This window comes from Ambystoma mexicanum, chromosome 2p (assembly GCF_040938575.1).
Source record: "Ambystoma mexicanum isolate Mex_15411 chromosome 2p, UKY_AmexF1_1, whole genome shotgun sequence".
Classification (NCBI taxonomy): domain Eukaryota; kingdom Metazoa; phylum Chordata; class Amphibia; order Caudata; family Ambystomatidae; genus Ambystoma; species Ambystoma mexicanum.
The window spans coordinates 62,022,607-62,036,493 of NC_090923.1; the positions used below are offsets into that span (position 1 = coordinate 62,022,607).

The 13,887-nt window shown below is 43.9% G+C and overlaps 1 protein-coding gene across 4 annotated transcripts in view; it reads right to left on the reverse strand.

Annotated features, from left to right (window-relative positions):
• CIDEC (cell death inducing DFFA like effector c) overlaps positions 1–13,887 on the reverse strand; it is an 88,050-nt gene that overhangs the window by 9,887 nt on the left and 64,276 nt on the right. For all 4 annotated transcript variants that reach the window (XM_069643259.1, XM_069643258.1, XM_069643260.1 and 1 more), the window contains exons 4-5: positions 13,653–13,802; positions 11,993–12,180 (exon numbers count right to left, since the gene is read on the reverse strand). In XM_069643259.1, coding sequence (XP_069499360.1) covers positions 11,993–12,180; positions 13,653–13,802 — 338 coding nt within the window. The remainder of the gene's footprint in view (positions 1–11,992; positions 12,181–13,652; positions 13,803–13,887) is intronic.

A 13,887-nucleotide genomic window follows, 5' to 3' on the forward strand; every position in this document is an offset into this window, starting at 1 on the left:
TCTGTCAATCTCCTCAGGTTGAAGACTGGTCTTCACTCTCCCGAGAACGTGCGCACTTCCTTCCATGGCGCACAAATAATTGCTCTCTTTCTCAGTAGCTTGGATATCCTTCTACTACTCACTGACCATTGTTAGGTAAGATTTTCATAGTTTTACATTATCCCTAGATAAAGGGGAATCTTTTTCCCCTCTCACCTAGACTTTTAGTCTTTTTATGGGTGACTGGGGTTATAGTTTCCTATAACGTTGGCCTTAGGCTGGGTTACCTCTCTGGGCTTCCCTTTATAAAATTCCCTTTCATATTCTTGGGTGAACTACTGTTCCCAATGGGTAAAGAGTGATTTTCATCCCCTTTATATTTTGTATAGTGAGCCAGCACACCCCACCATATGAGGTGTGCTTGGGAGATACAGGTAAGTGAGAACAGGGATATACAGTGTAACATTTGTGGTACAATTACAAATTAACCTGAATGGCTGGTGGCAGTGAAACTAATTTAATAACTTTTAATAATTATTACTCGCAGGCTGTCAAATCAGCTTCTGTAATGCACAGAAGGACCACCATTATGCTAGAATGGTAGGCCCTTTTTCTTTGCCATTTCTCATTTGATTGTTGTTTCGGAGGTCTTCTTCTGCTGTTCTAGGTGGGAATGACCTTGGCTGAAGTTTTGTCTCCGGCGGGATTCCTCTGTGTTCCCTGCTACGGCTCCATAGTGTCTGGGAAGGTAAGAAGCGAGGGAGGAGTCCAAAACTCTGCAGCCCATTGTCTTTCACCTTGCTTGAAAGGAACCCGTTCCTACTTGGGGGCTGGTTGTAGATTAAACAGACAGACCACCCCTTTCTGTAAATAGCAGGGAGAGTTTGCTGAAGTTGTGCTGTAGTTCCTTATAGATATTGTGATCCTGGAAGCCGCTGATCATTCATCCACTGGAACCAAATCTGAAGAGGAAGATGAAGAAACGGCAGCTGTAACTATTTCCAGTGAATGGAGACCCTGCTGTGTAACCAGAGCCTGATGTGCCCCTTCCTTCCAAGCAACCTGGGGGTCCTGAATGCGATGACCCCTACCCAGAGGCTGATCCACTAGTCTTGAGAAGACCTGCAAAACGAGCCACCCCTCGACGTGCTGGGACGTTATTGGGCTGCAAATCACCAAAGGCCAGGGACCTCGAGCCAGTGTGCAATGCATGGTCCTCCCAAGACAGTCTTCATCCAAAACTTGGTTGACTCCTGCTGGACCTCCAGAAACACGATCTGAATCCATGAAGTCCCCTCACCAGAGTGCAGGACCGAGAGAGGGAAGAGAATCTGAACCATGATATGCGTTCTTCATCTGGCTCCTGTAAAAAGGCGCCAGATCCAGAGGGCCACAAGAATCCGAGAAGAATCCTTTGTTGGAAGCCTCCCCCGTTGATGACTGCTGCCAGTTTTCATTCAGTGTCCATTTCTTCTGTCTCCAGACCACAAACCCATGCAACGGATCCTGCGCTGCTGCATCCACCCAGAAGCTCTTCTTTTCTCCTAAGGTACTGTGTTGACTTGGGTAATACTTACCTTAAGTCTGGTGTGCATCCTGTGAGGCGCAGTGGGTGATTTGTGTGGTTGGGAGCTTGCCCATACCTTTCACCCAGGCCTAACGCTGGAACACATATAGGGAGCCTTCTGTAGTCCCTAATCACTTGTCAACTAACTCTGAAGTGACTACTTACTAGTCTGAAAATATATCCTCTGGAACTCTGACTTGTTTTACTGCAACTGCACCCTATCCTGACCTGCCTACAGCTGGCTCCTAGACCACTAGGGCCCCTCTTCTGCCTCTGAGCAAACTCATGCTATAGACTAGGGAAAGACTTTTATGATAAAGATTCTGTCTGGAAATTATAACAAGTGTAAACGTACTTACTTAAATGAGTTTGTGTTGTAACTGTATCTCAGCAATAACTTTACGTTGCTGTTGGCTCCTTTACATTTTTTATAAGTTGTCCCACTAGTCTTAAAAGTAATTATGTTGGTACTGTTTTATTTTTAACTGAATGAGTGTAAAAGCTTACTAATAAGTTTTCCTACCTTGAATGACTGCCTGTCATTCTTAAGTGTACCGTTGGGGTTTGCTTTCCCTGATCTGCATAGTGCCTTTCTAAAACAGTCTTGGAGTTAATACTTGGCTTTGAGCTGCTTGTAGCCTCTCTTAAAAGTATATGAGGATCCCTACTTACCTTGAAATACCTAGTGTCTTTATAAAGCTTTTAACACTGGGTTGTGCTTTCCCTGAATTTTTTAAGGCACTTCTAAAATAGTTATAAAGTTGCTACTTACCTTAGAACTGTATATTACACTTCTGAAAAGTATCATTGGTGAAACCGTCTATTCCTGTGATGGAAATAGTGTAATAGGTCTACATACCAATAGGCTGATTACTTACCTTGAAATACATTGTCTTTCTTAAAATGTAAGTGGGCATTGCTTTCCCTGAATTGCTTAGTGCATTCTAAAATAGTTATTGATTGTTCATACTCACCATTGAGTGGCTTAAGGCCCCTGCAGAAAGTATAGGAGTTACTTTGCTAGTAACATATGTTGCAAGATGTAGACTTGTAACAGGGTTGGTTTATTACGTGATTCTGTGATTGAATAACAGTGTATGACCTAACCAATAGGGTCTACTACCCTTGAACTACTTATTGTATTCTAAAAGTATACCTAACTGAGTTTTACTCCCCAAGAGTAGTCAAATGCCATTCTGAATGTGTTATAGTTTTGAATCACCTTGACTACTTATTGCAATCTAAATAAGGTTATACATGCAGGTTGTCGAAGCAAGGGCCAAAATCCATCCACTGCAGAATAGCAAGGCGGATGGAAGAAGAAGAAGGCATGCCTATGGGGCAAGTGTGCAAATCGGTAGAGGGGTAGAATGGTAGAAGCAGGCCAAGCGTTTAAACACCCAATGGGAATAGAAGTGAAGCGCAAAAAGGGGCAGGCAGGGGACCATTCAGGTTTATTAGATTTCAGGGAAACAAGGCATACAGAAGCTCTCCAAATGTATACGCATCCAGGAAATTAGGCATGCAGGGGTTCTCCTACTTTATGGGCAGTCAAGCAAACAAGGCATGGCAGGGATCTCCAAATTCATACGCATTCAATGAACAGAGGCATGCATGGAATCTCCCAGTTTATAAACATCCAGGGAAGCGAGGCATTCAGGGGATCTCCCAGTTTATACGCATCCAGGAAATTAGGCATGCAGGGGTTCTCCTACTTTATGGGCAGTCAAGGAAATGAGGCATGCAGGGGATCTCCCAGTTTATATGCATTCAAGCAAACAAGGCATGGCAGGGATCTCCAAATTCATACGCATTCAATGAACCGAGGTATGCATGGAATCTCCCAGTTTATAAACATCCAGGGAAGCGAGGCATGGAGGGGATCTCCCAGTTTATAAACATCCATGGAAGCGAGGCATGCAGGGGGATCTCCCAGTTTATAAACATCCAGGGAAGCGAGGCATGGAGGGGATCTCCCAGTTTATGAACATCCAGGGAAGCGAGGCGTGGAGGGGAGGGGAGGGGATCTCCCAGTTTATAAACATCCAGGGAAGAGAGGCATGGAGATGATCTCCCAGTTTATGAACATCCAGGGAATCGAGGCATGGAGATGATCTCCCAGTTTATAAACATCCAGGGAAGCGAGGCGTGGAGGGGATCTCCCAGTTTATAAACATCCAGGGAAGCGAGGCATGCAGGGGGATCTCCCAGTTTATAAACATCCAGGGAAGCGAGGCGTGGAGGGGATCTCCAAGTTTATGAACATCCAGGGAAGCGAGGCATGCAGGGGATCTCCCAGTTTATAAACATCCAGGGGAGCGAGGCATGGAGGGGATCTCCAAGTTTATGAACATCCAGGGAAGCGAGGCGTGGAGGGGATCTCCCAGTTTATGAACATCCAGGGAAGCGAGGCATGCAGGGGATCTCCCAGTTTATAAACATCCAGGGAAGCGAGGCGTGGAGGGGATCTCCCAGTTTATAAACGTCCAGGGAAGCGAGGCATGCAGGGGGATCTCCCAGTTTATAAACATCCAGGGAAGCGAGGCATGCAGGGGATCTCCCAGTTTATAAACATCCAGGGAAGCGAGGCATGGAGGGGTCTCCCAGTTTATGAACATCCAGGGAAGCGAGGCGTGGAGGGGATCTCCCAGTTTATAAACGTCCAGGGAAGCGAGGCATGCAGGGGGATCTCCCAGTTTATAAACATCCAGGGAAGCGAGGCATGCAGGGGATCTCCCAGTTTATAAACATCCAGGGAAGCGAGGCATTCAGGGGATCTCCCAGTTTATAAACGTCCAGGGACACGAGGTATGCAGAGGATCTCCCCTATTTATTAGCATCCAGAGAAAAGAGGTATGTTTGTAAACTGAACCATTTTATTTGACGATTGTAGACTGCATGGTTTCACATCAATCTAATTTTTCTAATCAGAATTTTGCAATCAGAATTTTAACTAAACAACTTCAGCGCGGTGTGCTTGGTGTGCGCAGAAAGAGTGATCAGATTGTATTGTGTACCAGACACAGACATTCTCATCACTGGCACGGTTGCTATTGGTCAGCCAGGCAGACACACACTGCAAAAGCTGCACGACAGCTGTGTGGGTTTAGTGCAGCTGCAAATACATGAGACCAATCTCCATAACATTCAACTCAACAGACACAAAAGGTTTAATTTAAAGAACAAACAAGCAAAACATTTTCTTTGTCCCAGCCCTTTAAATATAGTTTGTAATACCTGGGGTTAGTGGACATTTTGGAAGGTACTGGGACCGAGGTGGTGATTTCTCCAGGGTCAGGAAATGCTGGTTCACTTCAGGGAGATGGGATTAAAACTGCTGACACCACCGACTCCAGACAACACCTGCCCCAGATTCCCTGGTCGCATGTCAGCAAGCTCTGCCAAGTGGGACAAACCCGGGTAGATTTGGAAACAGTCACAGACTGCTGCAACAGTTTGGCAGGCACAAGGCTTGACAAGAAGCAACAGCTGCCAGTTTCCTGTTGCACATATGCCTGGCACGAAGCAGTACCATCTCCTCCAACTACCCTTGGCATGCATAATGGTGCCCGCACAACCAACTAAATCTAGGTGCCATGAAGTCGGCAGAACCTACATTTGCCCTCCCCTGTAAATACCTTTCGCTACATCTCTCAGTCCACCAGCGAACCCAAACCTACTTACCGTACCCCGTCCTGCATAGGTTTAGAAATGCGCCACATGTATGTAGAGTTGCCTCTGAGCGCCAGACGTGACAGCGGAGGCAGTGGAAGTGAGAAGGCAATAGGAACAAAACGGAAGATGGATCTTTCCCAACATTTGGAAAGGGCACGCCAGGTGTCCAAAGCAAACCATGGTGGCAATCTTTCAAGTGAGGTAGTCATCAGTTGGCCAGCGCGTCTATTCATTGTTTAAAGGTCTTACAGAACAGGAAGGTTTTCTGAGCTTTTCTAAATCATAGGTGATCAGGTTCTTGCGTGGAGGAAGCGATAAGCTCACGAGCCACTCTCCTAGGATAATTCACCCAGTTTTATATCCATTTATACCCAAGATGCGCACTACTGAGACTTAGTTTGCAGAGCCGCCTCAGGTTTGCTGGTGGACTGCTCGTGAGACGAACCTAACGAGGGCAGGGTGTGCAATAATACATGTACATGATAATTGAATCAGGTGTTAAGATAGCAATCCATGCCAGGTTCTTCCAGTTTATGCCTGCTGTAGCGTTAGGTATTATTATCTAATTTCATGGTGCGTGATTGATGATCCTTAGAGAAAGGGCTCAGTGGTTTCCTACCAGTATTACACCCTGTGTCTTGCAGTATGAACAGAGAGGCATCCAGCCAACCCTACATTTGTTGAGTTATCTCACTGTACAAGAGGCCTATTGGCTAACTGCAATGCTGAATTCTCTGCCGTCAAGCTCAGCCTTGGCTCTTAACACAGGGATTGTGCACGTAGCATGGCAGGTTACTAACTGTTTGCACACACAAGGTTTCTCCACACCTTTGCAGGTACAATGTCTCTCCACAACATTGACGTGTTTCACCAACTCGACTACCAAACTCCTTCCACTATCTCGATCCCTGACTGATCTTTTCATGATAGAATTAAGAGCTATAGTTCTAGGGGACTTATATGGACCGAGCAGAGCTCTGATAGCTCTATAAGGCAACTATTCGATACCCTTCAATCCTTTTGGATGGTTCGATTTTCCTACTCACACTGCAGGATACACGTTAGATCAACTATTTGCATGGCCTTTGGAAATTCTGATCCCGTCCCCTCTCTCGCTCTCTTGGACAGGTAATTATGATATCCACTTCTGAGTACCTTTCATCCAAACACAAGGTAAATCTATTCCTCGTATCCGCCAAGTTCCTGTTTGTCATTGGAACAAGGTCACTAAACAATCAGTCATGGCACACTCGGCACCTTATCTGGATCTTATGCATGTGACAGAATACACCAACCCTAACAGTTGAAGTAGCAATTTTGACACCCTGATCAGAGATATAATTAACAGATTGCCCCTGTTGGTCCTACCTAAACTAGGCTGCCCACTGGCACGAAAAAAAAAAAAAAAAGAAAAAAAAAAAAAAGAAAAAAAAAAAAGACCTCAACCTTCAAATCGAAAATTTAGAGGGAAAATGGTGGGCCGCAAAGGACATGGCTGTTCTCTTGACCATTAAACAAGCGCAACTAGTGAAGTTTTCTATGGTCACATAATTGACGCTGCTCCTAATAACACTAAACATATTTTTCAGGTAGTAAATGAGCTTAGTCAGGAGTAAAATTCGACCTCTATTACCCCAACACAAAAGCTTGTTGAGCAGTTAGCAGGGCATTGTATTGCTTAGATGGAACAAAACAAAAGTCACATGTGAATTAACCCTGTAAACAAAACACCTCTATTGGGCACATGCTGTAACGATCTTACACCCACCGTGATTATCCAGAACTTCTCTGAACTTGGTCTCACTGAGGTTAACCACCTGTTAATCACAGTTAAAAGTTCCAGTTCCCTGCTGGACTTTATACCACGTAGAATCATGCAGGAGATATACCCGCTATCTGTTGACCATATTTGATACATTTTTAAAGCCTCACTTTCCACGGACATTGAACCCTCATCCTGGAGATGCTCAATTATCAAACCCCTGCCCTGGATCCCTTAGAACTGTCAACTACAGGCCCATTTCTCAACTTCCTTCTCATTTCAAACAGTTTGAGAGTGCTGCGGTTGCTCATTTACAAAACGCAGTCGAAGACGCTAACTTTCTTGACAGAACACACGTAGGCTTCAGGCAGATGCGTAGCACCGAAATAGTTTCCATCTAAGTTCCGGATCATCTAAGATGGAAGGTAGACAAAAATTAATCTGGAGCCTTAGTCTCGTTACACCTGCCTGCAGCGCTGGATACTGTCAACCACCAACTACTGCTAGACATGCCGTTTACGCGGGGAACTCACGGCACAATGTTTAAGTGGATCACATCTTTTCTGCAGGAATGCATGCTGGAGATAAAGTTGGGAACTTTGCTTTCTGCAACCGGCCCTGTGCTGTTTTTGAAGGTGCAGCACTCTCACCAATCCTGGTTTACTTATGCCTTTGACCTCTCATGTATGTCCGCCACTGACCTGGGATCACTTTTTTTAATTTTACAGATGATACCCAGGTACTAGCTGCCCTTAGTAAAGGAGTGGATGGAATTGAACTCTAAAAATTTATCCTGGTAAAAAAAGAGATTTTAGTCATCAATGAAAAACTCAATAAGTGGCTCTGCCTTGCTGGCCAGAGTCTTACAGTCAATACCCCAGTCCAAAGTCTGAGGTGAAAAATCTTAGTACTATTCTTGATAGCCGTCTTTCAATGAATTCAGAAGTCTCAGCTGATACCAAGTCTTGCTATTTTCTTCTGAGGAAAATAAGGAAGATCATCCCTTATCTTTAATTTTCATGCCAGCTGTTGGTCGGTAACTCTTTTGTTTCGTCACACTTGGATTTTAATATTGCAATCCATTTAGGCCTGCTCACTTACAGTATTTCTAGGATCCAAAAAGTTCAAAACACAGCAGCTAGGCTTCTAACAAGTATAGGAAAAACAACATCACCCCGGCACTTTGATCCCTCCACTGGCCGTCAGTAAATAATCGAACTATGTCAAACGTATGCGTCTTATATTTAAATGTTGTCAACGCCCTATGGCTAATCCCTTGTCCGTAAAAACCTGACACATATAGTACTGCCTACTCGTTAAGATAAAGGGCCAACAGGAAACAGAGGACTCCAGGATGCAAGAAGGAAATAACTGGCGGACGATCCTTCCTGGTTCTGGCAATCAGTCTCTGGAATGATCTTCCAACCGAACTCCAAAGAGAATCCAGCCTTATACCATTTCGGGAGAAAGTGAAAACCTATTTGTTTAATCTATAACATTTTGGTAGTGTTGAATAGCTTCAGTATAAACTCATAATGAATAGCTCAGAGATACTCCTTAGTGATTGTTGTGCTTAATAGAAACCTCACGTAACATAACACACCCAGCAGCTTGGTAGGTATACATTCACAAACAAGGAAACTCGTATCTGTGACGAATCCAGGGATTTGATCCCTTTTCCCGGGGGGGGGGGGGAATACCCCCTGTGAGGCTAGTGAGGTGCGCCTGCTCCATAACACCTTCCCTAGGGATAAGGGCAAGTGGAACCTCATCGGGAGAGACTCCCCCTCTGGGGACAAGGACTTTCATTCCTGTGAGGAACACCCTAGGCCGTAATGGCATATATAAGACTATCAGAGACTATGAACCTTGGGAAATACAGAGATTTGTTTGAAGAGAAACACATAATCAGCTAGCACCAGCAAAAAAGAGAAACTGTCCCTTTAAGGAACTATCTCCCTTCCACTGAGACGAGTAAACTTGGAGAGGACGACGCGTAAATGAGAGGGGAGGCTGTCAGAGAGCGTATACAGGGGAAGCCTCCCTGACAGCGACACAGTGAAGAGAGGTGGAGCGAAGGAAAGTGGCAGAGCCGTCAACTTTCAGAATTGGTAAGACTACTAGTGTGAAATGCTGGAAGCCAAGCATCTACCTTTACTGGTGAACCGAGGTGACGGGAAGCCAAGTTCCTGAGGTGGTGCGATCACAATAGCTTTGTGGTCGGCACTGCATCCGTATAATGACACTGAAGCCACCCTCCTGAAGAAACAGAGAGAGATCCGGTGGCCTGCAGAAGGATATGAGACAGCGCGACGCTGCCGAACTGCAAGAGAGGACGATGCAGAGGCAAAAGGAAGAGCCCAGGCGAGCGCTGACCCCGGGATGATTTCCTACCAACTAAGTGGGAACAGCGACGACAGGAGAACCGAATGGCCGCGTGGAATCATTACACATCACAAAAAACTAATCCCAGTGAAACCAACCAAGATATGGAATGGAATGGAAAGGTGATTGATACATTGGAACTGTAACAATGTAAGAGAGTCCAGAGTAAATCTGTAAAAGAGACTATCAGGCATTGGGTACAAATACCCTGGGAAGAGATCCCATAAAACAAGGAGTGCAAAGGGAACATAAGAAGGAAACGCCAAGTAAGCCATCTCAGGAAATTGACAACGTTAAATACAAAGAAACTCTGTTACAACTAAGAATGTTTATGTGAAATGATTCAAAAGGGCCTAGCCTTGGTAAAAGGATAAGAGGAGATCCAATGAACACTAACCAGAGAAGAAATAGTAAAACCAAAAACACACTGAAGGCGTTACCAGGTCTAGTACAGAAAGTGACGAGAGACTATGTAAAGATGCCATAATGAAAGAGTGACTTGAGGAACAGACTCTTGAAGAAGAGACAGCCAGGAGCAGGGAGTCATTCTCCTGACTTCATTTAGTGGTAGGATCAGGTAGAGAAGGTTTTTGGACAGCTGACTATTCTTTCATTTAGAGACTTGTTGGTGCCAGATGAGCACCTTAGTTATTTATCTAGGCAGGGAAGACCCCGATAGCCATAGGCAGAGATCAGCATTATTCTTATCATTTAATAAATAATCTAAGAAATGGCAAAACCGTGTCCGCATCCTTTGTCTGACCAGCCTTCTAGATGCAAGGTTTCTTGGTGCTCCATGTTCTAATGGTTGGACTTATTCTATGGATAAGCCTGGTTGGTATGAAGACTCACGAGAACACCGATTAGATGGCGTTTTATTGGAGCACATGGTTTACGCATCAAACTGACCAGTTATTTACACACAGCGCTTCCTTGAGGTGGAAAGTAAACGCTAGAAACAAAAAATGCTAGTATCACTTTAGCGGCGCATGTCATAAGCTAGAAAGATATGAAAAATGAAAAATACACCAGCAATATACACCTTTTGGGATGTGTGCCTACAAATATTTTTCTAGGTTTCCTAGAATGGTTTATACTATCCCATATAATAGTTTTGGAAATGTACAATTGGTATGGCTTTCATCGAGGCTTAGAGAAGAAATAGGCTGATTTTAGAAGACTAATTGCATTGTAAATGCACGGTTAGGTGGACTCAGTCAATTTTAAAGTTGCATTGTAGCACCTCTAAAATTCAGTGGTATATGTGTCCTTCGCGTGTTACGCTGCATAGCGTGGGTGGAGCGTGGGACTAAGAACAAAGCAAAACTCCAACACAGAGTCCATATGAAGTAAGGAATTAGGAAGACATAATGTAATGGGGACAGTTGTTTCTTATGAATAATTCTTCAGCACTGATTATGTTACCTAACATTATGAGCCATTTGTCTACTGAATTTGTGAGTTTATTTTGTGCTAGGACGATAGTTATGTGATGGGGGAAATCTGATTAATAATTGATCCCTCTAATAGATTTTCATTTGACGTTACAGCCTCTGATGGCAGAAGTCTTATAAAGAATTATCCATTAGGGACTAGAATCTTTGTGAAAGTAAATGTATGCATGTATTTTAATGGATGTATTTTTAAAGTATGTATGATTTTGTATTAATTGGAAACAGCTATAAAAAATAAATGTGAAAAGAATTAAAATGTTGTTTTCATGTAAAAATTATCGGCCATTTATTTGAATATATATACCACTTGAGTGATACTCTTTTGACTTACTTGGTAAATAATGATGAAAGCGCGTTTGAGTATCTCTTCTAGTTGCTAGGCGACAGACTGATATTGAGGATCCAATGTTATGGAAAGGAGGATACTGCATGAGCTTGGGGTCATTTAGCGGTGGCCTTTCAGGAAAAGTCTTACCTTACCTAAAGTCAAGACTTTAGGTAAGGTTTCCATTTGTATTTAGCCAATTCTTGCATGATGGCCATATGGCGATGGCTGTCGGTGGATATTTTAAGAGGGTCACGAAAAAATAAATATATACTACATGTCGGCTACTCCCTTTTTGGATATGGCCAGTGATTACATTATAAGTATAGCTGTAAAAAAAAACAAAAAGGCATTTTGGGGGTTAATGGTTATTTAAACGGGATAAGATTGGCTGTCGTGGTGGGAACAGGGATGTAAAGACTAACAATAATCTCACATTTATAGATTTTAAAAGATGGAGGGATATTAAAGGATGTTTTCAATAACTTGAGTTACAAAGTGGATATCCATCACATGGTAGTTTCATTATCATGTATTATTCATAATAATTCAATATTACAATTGAGACATTGCTTCAGAGAGTCAATAATTCAGAGCATGGAGGATAGCTCACGGGCAATGTGCTCGCCTTGGAAGCAAAACGACACGGAGCAACACAGGTTCGATGTCTGGGTAAGCGCTTAGAAATCTCTGGGTATTAAGCGTGTTATAAATAACCTATCATAACATGCGTGCTAAAATGTCTCAACGTAAGATTTTGTAGGAATTGCAATATTTAAATCAGAGACGGCGATGAGAGACATTTTCACAAACATCTTGTAGCGCACTAGTTGCCCTCCACTCACTTCATAAGCTTCTTTGCGCCGTAGCACTGCAGGTCATAGGACAGAGTGTAGCTGCCATAGAGCGTCGCTTTCACGTTGAGGCAACCAATGAAGTCCCGGGGATTCAGTTTGTAGAAGTCAAAGCTGACGCACGCCACATCGATCCTTCTGGAAGGCTTCTGATTGAGGGAGAGCCGGTAGCCCCCATTCTGTAGATAAGATGCAAGAATTAGGATGGCACACAGTTAGGAATGCTCTTAAGGTAGGCCAAGAAAGGCATGCTCACCCAATTGGTTTTCACTGGCCATGTGGGCACTGAAGGAGAACGGGATGAGCTCAATGCTACAAAGGACAACAGGATGGGCCAATATACGAGTTATACAAAATGGCACACACTCGATGAAAGGCAATAGAAAGTATTTCAGCATTTCCAAATAAAGGAACTGCCACACCGTTCTAACGTACGGTCCTTGTACCCATGATGTGAATATGTTGAACGATATGGGGAGGAGACAATGAAAACAAATGTGGTGTAAACTGGGCTCATGTCGGTCATAACTAACGCCTGAAAAATGCATAAACAAAGATCAGGAGTCACTTCTGACAGGAAATCAATGAAAGTCGCACTCTATTAACTACAATGTCCCACTCGGGCCCAGAATTGGTGGTCTGACATGGAGAAACTTACTTTGGCGTAAACATACTCCACGTCTGACAGAAAGCAACTTTTTTTACTCTCTCATTCTTAAGTAATGTTCTACTCCATGTTCCTTCACACAAACTGCCTTCATACAGACGCTTTCATTTACTTTCACACGGTTAGCTCAAAAGTTACACCTACAATGTCCAGGTGTAACATTTTCAGAGTGTTTCTAAGGAAACTTAGGATGTGTGAATAGAAGCAAAGGTACACCTGTGGGCAGGTGCCACTTCCCCTTTCAGATGCTCTGCACACACGCCCATAAGCGATTCCCTGACACGCTTTTTCAGTATTACGTTATTCGCAAGTTAAACTGTGTGCAACCTTTCTGAATTATTCACACGCATTTAAAAAGGTACTACTTTAATCAGGAGTTAGTCTCATACTCCTGGAAAAAGCTTTGTGCATTGGGCTCTGGATTCCTAGTTCTACTTCGGCCGAGTGTTCTTATAGTTTACATGTTCCTGTACACATCTCAAAATAAGTAGAAAAAGGAGTTGGGGGTGCAGGCGCAGGGGCGAGGACGCGGAGGCGCAGGGATCACTTTCCTTACACCTAGTGGGGGAAGATGACTCTCTAACACTCTGAGGAGGTGGTAAAGCCCCCATTCTGAGCCTGCTCATTGGCTGTGAGGACTAATCCACACACCCGCCGGGTACTAGTTAGTGGTATTATACCAATTACAGCCAAAGCCTCAGGACAATCAGGCATCAAAAAGCAATGCCTTCGTTTTAAGATAAGGTTATCCATTTAAAAATGCCACGGCACGGACCACTTCCTCAACGTTATGAGCAGGGCCAGTCTCAAAGCCTAGAGCTTAATGTAATGGACATACCAAACCCTTATGGATTACATAATTGGCACTGTTCATCTCATGGTTGATTGTTTAGGGAGCATCAGAAATGAAATGGCCAACAAAAAGAGACTTTCTTCACGAGACAACGGCACAACCCACACAGTGTTTGGCACCAGTTGGCTCACCTCACTGGGTTTCCATTTCTTTCCCTTTTCCAGCACAACAAAGACAGCCCCGTTATCCAGCGACTGGAAAAACTCCTCCGTGTCCACAACGGTTCCATCTTCATCCAGCACGAGTGTGATCGCACCGGTCACCAGTAGAGCGTCCTGAACCTGAGCAAACAAATCAAGATGGGAATTAACCCCACAGGGAGAGAAGACTGGCATGAATAGTAGTTATAACGCGCCTGTACACAAG